General features: G+C 50.6%; 1 protein-coding gene across 1 annotated transcript; it reads right to left on the reverse strand.

The window, feature by feature from the left end:
• Positions 1-2151: 2151 nt before the first annotated feature.
• FAM32A (family with sequence similarity 32 member A) lies at positions 2152-7583 on the reverse strand. The gene is made up of 4 exons (XM_081496656.1): positions 7500-7583; positions 7244-7385; positions 2664-2717; positions 2152-2411 (listed from the first exon to the last, which is right to left on the reverse strand). The coding sequence occupies exons 1-4, from the start codon at positions 7571-7573 to the stop codon at positions 2343-2345; spliced, it is 339 nt and encodes a 112-aa protein (XP_081352782.1). The 5' UTR covers positions 7574-7583; the 3' UTR covers positions 2152-2342.
• Positions 7584-7669: the final 86 nt, after the last annotated feature.

The following is a 7669-nucleotide window of genomic DNA, read 5'->3' on the forward strand; positions in this document are numbered from 1 at the left end:
ATTACTTGTAACCTGCTTTTCTCTATATGTGAAGGAATTTGAATCACACCTGAATTTCATCCTTGGCAGTGAATGTATAGGACCATAGTTGCTCAGTTGTGTCTTTGCAACCCCATGGACCGTAGCCTGCCAGGCTCCTCTGTCCATGGAATTTTTGAGGCAAGGATACTGGAGTTGGTTGCCATTACCTTCTCCAGGGGATCTTCCTGACCCAGGGATTGAACCCGGGTCTCCTGCACTGCGGGCAGATTCTTTACTGTTTGAGCCACCAGGGAAGCTGCAGTCAACGAACAGACCTCTGTGACATCTCAAAAAAGACCATACTGATTGTGCTAGACCGGAATCTCTCAAACTTTGCTGCACACTGGGGTCACTGGGGAGCTCTGAAAAACCTCAATGATGGAAGCCCACTCATTCTGGCTGCTCTGAGTCTTTCTTGCAGTGTATAGGCTCTTTGTTGGGTGTGTACACTTCTCTAGTTGTGGTGCTTGGGCTTAGCTGCTCCAAAGCATGTGGGATCTTAGTTCCCCAACCAGGGATAGAACCCACATCTCCTGCACCAGAGGGCAGATTCTTAACCACTGAACCACCAGGGAAGTCCCAGCATCAGTGGCTCTTAATGCTCCCCAGGGGAGCCTACCATACAGATTTTGAGAATCACTGTGGTAGATTGTCAGCCCTCACTAAAGCACATCTCCTGGTTGTCCATGCCCTGTGTAGTTCCCTCCCAGAGAGGGTTTGGCAGTGACTTGTGTTGGCCCCGTGGAATAGGTTATGAGATGAGATTCCGGAAGAATTCTGGCACCATGCAAGTCACTGTAACTTACGTGAAATAAACTACACCTCCTGAAGCAAAACCACCCAGCTGAGGTTGGTCAACCACAGAATCAGGAGAGAAATCCCGTTGTTTTCAGTCTCTCTGTTTTGGAGTGGTCTGATGGGCAGGGAGAATTGGAATAGTGGTCTTCCCCACTGTCAATGCCTGCTTTTCACAGCACCACCACATCATGCTTGAAGACCCCAACTGCTGACCCATGGGTGGTGAAGGCCTGAAAGTGCCTTCCAGTCGGTGGGGGAATCTGCCCCAAGGAGCCACAGCTAATGAGAGAGTATATCACCTCCATTAGGTAGGTTGCAAACCACAGGTGAAAACATGTGTCATCTAATTTTTCCAAATTGAGGGATAGTGGTTTTGCAGTATGGACATTCTCTGTGAGTGATAATACAAGAGGCAACATTTCTAGTGATAGACAGCCTACAATTAAGCTACTCAGACTTATATTTAATAACTTTTTTGTTTTATTCTGCATTCCACATGTGGCAGTCCCCAAACCCAATACTTAGTTTTTCTTCCCTTTCTTATTCTTTCAGCATCTCTGTCAACACACTTTCTCCCAATAGTAAATGCAATTTTATCCTCATCTGGTGGGTACACAGAGACCCTCAAAGATCCTGGCTCTCCAGCATGGGGACCTGAGTCCTTCCTTTCGACTGTGTCCATGTCTGTCTGTGCTGGGGCTCTGCCTTGGTGAATGTCAAACACGTAATGTACCAACTCTGAATAAATACAGGGGGCTGCCTGGAGCCCAGGGTTGAGGGTAAAATGGCAGGCTGTGTCTGGCTGGGTTCCCTTACAAAGAAAGCTGTGTTGACTGGCAATGTCTGCCACGGTGACACCCACTAGACCCATGTCTGGAATGGGGATGGTGGGAGAAGAGGCTACACGCTGGCCGCAGGATCAGAAAGGGACAAGGTGTATGTTCCATCGGTGCCTTACGTGGTGGTTCTGTTTCCCAGGCTGTCTTGCCTCACTGGCCAGGTGGCTGAGGAAGCAGTTTGAAGGCTACGGAGCTCCAAGTGGCTTCTCCAGGCCCTGGGAGAGCACAACCCCCAAGCTAGAAGCAACTGAGAAGGGCAGGCTGTGCAGGGCCCTACAGGGATGTACATGCTCAGGGCCACGACGACATCAGCTCTTTGATCTCTGGAGTCAGTTTTATCCACGCAAAGCTAGCTGGCTGGCTGTCAGAGTCAGAGGCAATTTGGGGTTAAGAACACTTTTCCACGGCACTTACCCAGAAATAACCTTCATCTCTGGATAAACTTTCCAAACTAAAGAGGTCTCTCTTCTATGCGCTACTGAGAAATCAAAACTGAGGAAAAGAACAGTCTTACTTTAATCAAGTTCCAGAATGAGGACACACAGCTTTGAAAAGCACTGTCTCAGCAGAAGACACAAGGATGTGTGCACAAGAATGTTTCTAGAAAATACCAAAGGCCCAAACATAACCATGACGCTGCCTTCTGCTCCTCCTCGATGCCATTCGGTACCCAGGGTGGGCCTGCTACTTTGTCCAGCTGACTTTGGGAATGTCATAGTGCTCCGTGAGCGTGTCCAGGTGTCTGTTGAAGTCCTGGGAAAGCCGAGGGGAAATGCCATGTCAGCAGTGCCCAGTCCCCTCTCTCCATGTTCTGTCTCTCCTCAGTGAACCTCACCCCCTCTCAAATCCACCCTGCCAGGCCTTCTGGATGCCCTGCCCTTACATGACCCTGGGGAGGTTGGGTAAATCTGCCAACACTCCAATGGCTCCGCTGCCAGGCTCCCAGCCTCTCGGCCCAGCCTGGCCCCTATGTGGCCCAGTCTCCCCCACCAGCATGTGACTTACCTCTACTCTCTGCTTGTGGGTTTTGGATGCTTTCTTCAGGATCCTTTCCATTTGCTGAAGAGAGGAGAGAAGTGGAGGTGAGTCACTTGCCTGGTGCAGCCCAGGCCAGCACCGGATGGAAGACAGGAGCCCGGGCCAGCCTGCCTCTCACCCTCAGTATGGCTGGAGGTCTCAGGATGTACACCCCACCCCTCCCTTGACTCCACTCAGGAGGGTCCAACAGGGATGCCTGGCCATAACATGCCCCACTAGGAACTCGCATCAGCTGCCCTTTGGTCTGAGTGGCAGGAGACATATTAGCATTGACTTAAGGAGACCCTGCTGGGAGCTGTATATGTGCTTCCTGCATCCTTGGGCAATTGACTGCTTCCCCAGTTTGCAGAAAAAGAAAAGTCTCAGAAGGGGGTCTGAGGAAGGATGACAAATGAGGAAGGTAAAGGGCCCGACACAGAGAAGGAGCTTGAGTGACAGTGTGTGTGTGTGCTCAGTCCGACTCTTTGCAATTCCATGGACTATAGCCCACCAGACTCCTCTGTCCATGGGATTTTTCCAGGCAAGAATACTGGAGTAGGTTGCCATTTCCTTGTCCAGGGGATTTTCCCAACCCAGGGATCGAACCTTTGTCTCCTGTATCTTCTGTACTGGAGGCGGATTCTTTACCACTGAGCCTCTTGAGTGATGGTACACAATGTCAAGAGGGCTACAAGATCCAGATCACCTTGACAAGTGTAATTCTGGAACATCCATCCTGTTCTACCACGACCTCCCCCGTTCCTTCTGCTTAATACCAGTGGTACCTGGTATGAGTTAAAAGCATGGGATGCAGAGTCAGACAGACCTGGGGCCACACCTTACTAGCTGGGTGACTGTGGCCAACTCTCTGTGGTGCTCCCCCACCTCCCCTGCAAATGAACCCAGCTGCCTGGCACTGGTGCCCTGGTGCAGTCCCCTACCACGCTGACTCCGGGCTGGTCCTGTGATACAGTTTACTTAACAGAATTCAGTGCCAGTGCTGAAGCCATAAGAAGACCTGGCACCTTTTGCTTTGTGTTCTTAGAAGCTAGTCAGCATGCAGGAAGTCTGATGACCTTGCTGGAAAGAAAGGACCTGGAGAATGAGATGACATGTGGGGAGGGATGTCCTGGAAGGAGCACTGAGGTACCAGACATGCCATGGTGAAGCTATCTCAGATGTTACAGCCTAGCTCGGCCTTCAGCTCCAGCTGCCATCTGACTATACCAGGTTCCCAGGGAGGCCAGCAGAACTACCCAACTAAACGCAGTCAGCCCAGGGAAGCTTGAGATATACTGTAGACTGCCACGTGGCTGTCTCCTTTGTTGCCTCTTCATCTCCCTCTACATCCAGTTGGCTCCCACCGAGCTGACACTCCCTCTCTCTCTCAGGTATCTGCTTTGTCCATCCCTGGCTCTTCCTGCTGTAAGCCCACGTGGGGTCCCTGTCTCCTCACAAGAGGCCATGCTCTTGACCAGCTGTCACCAATGCCAGGCACTTGGCAGGGCTCTGCCCTCCCTCCTCCCACTCCATGCACCAAATTCACAGGCTATCATGGGTGCTGTCACATACCCCACTTCATAGACAAGAAAAAACCAGGACCAGAGTGAAGAGTGGGTGATGGAGCTGGAGAGGCCAAGCCCTGACCGTTTCCACCAGGCTGGAGCCTTCCTTCTAGGAGCTGTCCAGCCTATAACGCCCACTGTGCTCAATCCAACACTCTTCCATGAGGGAATCCGCATTTCCCAACTGTCCTCACTTTGCCCGCACCTGCTCCCCCACGTCCCTCTCCTCCGTCAAACAAAACCCTCAGGAGTACTTCATTTCCAACAACAAAAATTTCACCTTGATCTTCTACCCTCCAGCTGGAGGACTGTTTCTCCATTCCCTTTGACAGCAAATCTCCCAAGACCTGTTTCAAACCCTTGTCTCCACCTCTGCCTTTCCCCACCCCCGTTTGGATCCACTCCAATCCGTCTTCCTTTCTTCCCCGTCACAAACGCCATCTAAGGGCTCGGAGTGCACTTGATCCCTTCTAATTTTTAAAATTTTTTTTAAAGGAATTCAGGATAAATCAGATTTATTTATGGCTGTGTGAAGGTGGGCTCTTAATGGTGGTGCATGGTCTTTCTCTCTAGTTGTGGCACTTGGGGGCAGCTGTCCCACAGCCTGTGGGATATTAGTTCCCTGACCAAGGATTGACCTGAGTTCCCTGGATTGGAAGGTGGATCCTTAACCACAAGACCACCAGGGAAGTCCCGCTTCTTCCTCTTGGAACACTTTCTCCACTCAGCTCCTAAGGACATGCTCTCTCCTGGTATCCTTCCATCCTGTGCTCCTTTGCAATTTCCTCTCTCCCACCCTCTAATCATCAGAGGTCTGATCCTAGACCTCTTCTGTCATTATGCCTCCTCAAAGGATCTCATGCAGTCCCAGAACAACTACCCAGACCCTTCCTCCAAACTGTAGATTCAGGTATCAAAGAATGTCCATGAGAATTCTCTACTTGAATTTTTAACGGGCACTCAAATTTAACTTCTAAAACCAAGATCTTTTCCTTTTTTGGCTGCACTGGGTCTTTGTTGCAGCGTTCGGGGTCTTTACTGCCATGCACGTTGCCTTGCTGCACACAGGCTTAGCTACTCCAAGATATGTGGATCTTAGTTCCCTGACCGTGGATGGAACCCACGTCCCTTGCACTCGAAGGCAGATTTGTAACCATTGGGGGGGGGGGCGGGGAGTATGTGTGTGTGTGTGTGTGCATGCACACGCTCTGTTGCTCAGTTGCCCCACAGACCGTAGCCCATCAGGCTCCTCTGCCCATGGAATTTTCCAGGCAAGAATACTGGAGTGGGGCAATAAGAGAAGCCACTTCAATGACAAGCCCTCACAATACAAGGAAGAGTAGCCACTGCTGGCCACAACTGGACAGAAGGCCCTCACAGCAACGAAGACCCATTACAGCCAAAAATAAATAAATAAATAAATAAAGAATACTGGAGTGGGGTGCCACTTCCTAGTCCAGGGGATCTTGCTGACCCAGGGACTGGGTCTATGTCTCCTGTATTGGTACCATGTCTCCTGCATTGGCAAGTGAATTCTTTACCACTAGTGCCACCTGGGAAGCCCAAGATGTCCTTACAACTAAGATCTTGCTCCTCCACTTTATAGAAACCTGCTTTACTTACAGTCCTTCCAATTTCAGTAAACCAGCACCTCCATTCATCCAGGTTCTCCCACCGAAAATCTTGATCATCCTTGATTCCTCTTTCCCAACCCACACCCAACCCATCAGCTTATCAGGCTGTTCTTCCTTCAAAACCTGTCCCAAACCTGATGCCTTCCATTACTTCCACTATTACTGCCCTACTCTGAGGGGCCATTATTGGTCACTTTGACAGTTGTATGAGCCTCCCTCTCCCATCCAATCGCAACTCCAGCAGTAAAATCTCAGCCCTGCCTCTGACTAGAACCTTAAGGAAGTGGCTTAAATGCATTCACTTGTTAAATCCTCACCACAAACCTATTGGTTTGAGGTTGGGACTTGAGTCCACTATAGAGATGAAGAAATTAAGGTGTAGGAGGTAAGCCAGCTCGCTCAGACTTACATCATCAAGAGCAGCAGAGACAGAATGGGAGGCAATGTTGTCAAAGCCAGTGAGTTGTCTGGCTTTGCTCTCCTATGACTCAATTAGGCCTGGAAGTAATGAGTTAACTTTTCCTGATATTACTGGACCAAATCACCAAGACCGGGGTTAGTGTTTCTCAGCCTGGGCACTAATTACATTTTGGGTCAATCTTTGCACGGCGTCTGGGGTGGGGGTGGGGCGCACATTGTCTCAAGCACTAGCAGCACCCCTCCCCACCCCACAACACACCCAAGAGGTAAATAAAAGTCTCTAAACAAAAAGTCTCTAAACCACGGGACCTAGACTGATTACTCCCTCCCCCAAGCATAATGGGCAGAACTTATTTATCCCACGCTGACCTATCCTTCCGTCATCCGAATTTATCAAATATTTAACATTAAGAGAACTCATTTATCAGAGCTTGAAAATACAACATATTTGAAGCTGCCAAAGTTGTCATGGAAACACTTTGTGGTGACTGACAGCAGGGAGTATGCTCATTTAACGTCAACTGCTAACGTCAACTGAGCACTGACTTTAAGCCAGACTAAGTGCCATTTATCTACGTCACCTCATCCAAAGTTGTCATCCCTCTTAGGAGACAGCATTATCCTGACCCTTATATTTGTGGAAACTGAGGCACCAAGAGGTGAGTCACTGACCCAGTGTCACGAGGCAAATGAGTGACAGCGTTGGAATCCAAACCTGGGTCTCTGTCTCTCCCCTCTGTGGTCCACTCTGGCCGAAGAACCTGCTTGTCCTCGGAGTTTCCCCGCCGTGAACTCTTCCCCTCGTACTCACTGACTCTCTTCTCCCCGGAATTAAGGTCCTCTCTGACCGCTCTCCCTCCTCCGTGCGTCCCGGGTCTTGCCTCTGAATCCATCCAGGGAGACCCCGATCCGCGATGCGGGGCATCCCCAGGCTTCCCACCCGCCTTACCCGCTTCTCCTGCATCTTCTCGAATGCCTCTTGGGCCGGTGTCCGCTTGTCCAGTCCGCGCCGCTTCTCCTCCTCGTTCTTTTTGCTCGTTCCCATCGCTTCCAGGAGTTTCGCCTTGTCTTTGTCTTTCTTTTTCTTCTTCCTAGATGAGACGGGTAGGCAGGTGGATAACGGCGCGTCAGAGGGCAACACCCGGAGGTCTCAGGGAGAGGCTTAAAAAAGAGAATACAGGGTCTCCTGGGATCTCAGGACTTACCGCTTAGTCACTCCGAGCTCTGCGACGCCTTTCAGCTTCAGGGGCCCCTTTTGGACCTGCTCGTAGGCCTCCATGGCCTGCTGCAAAGTTCGGGACGTAAAAGCCACACTTCCGTTTTGATAGCCCCTCCCCATGCCCGCCCCCCTTCGTTTTTATTGGTCATCTAGGCG

This window comes from Giraffa tippelskirchi, chromosome 6 (genome assembly GCF_054371585.1).
Source record: "Giraffa tippelskirchi isolate mGirTip1 chromosome 6, T2T-mGirTip1v1.2.pri, whole genome shotgun sequence".
NCBI classification, from domain to species: Eukaryota; Metazoa; Chordata; class Mammalia; order Artiodactyla; family Giraffidae; genus Giraffa; species Giraffa tippelskirchi.

Coding starts and splice junctions, on each gene's coding strand:
- FAM32A (XM_081496656.1), bottom strand. CDS start 7,573: ATGGAGGCCTACGAGCAGGTCCAAAAGGGGCCCCTGAAGCTGAAAGGC. Junction 7,386..7,499: donor GAGCTCGGAGTGACTAAGCG/GTAAGTCCTGAG, acceptor CGTCTCATCTAG/GAAGAAGAAAAAGAAAGACA. Junction 2,412..2,663: donor CCCACAAGCAGAGAGTAGAG/GTAAGTCACATG, acceptor CGGCTTTCCCAG/GACTTCAACAGACACCTGGA.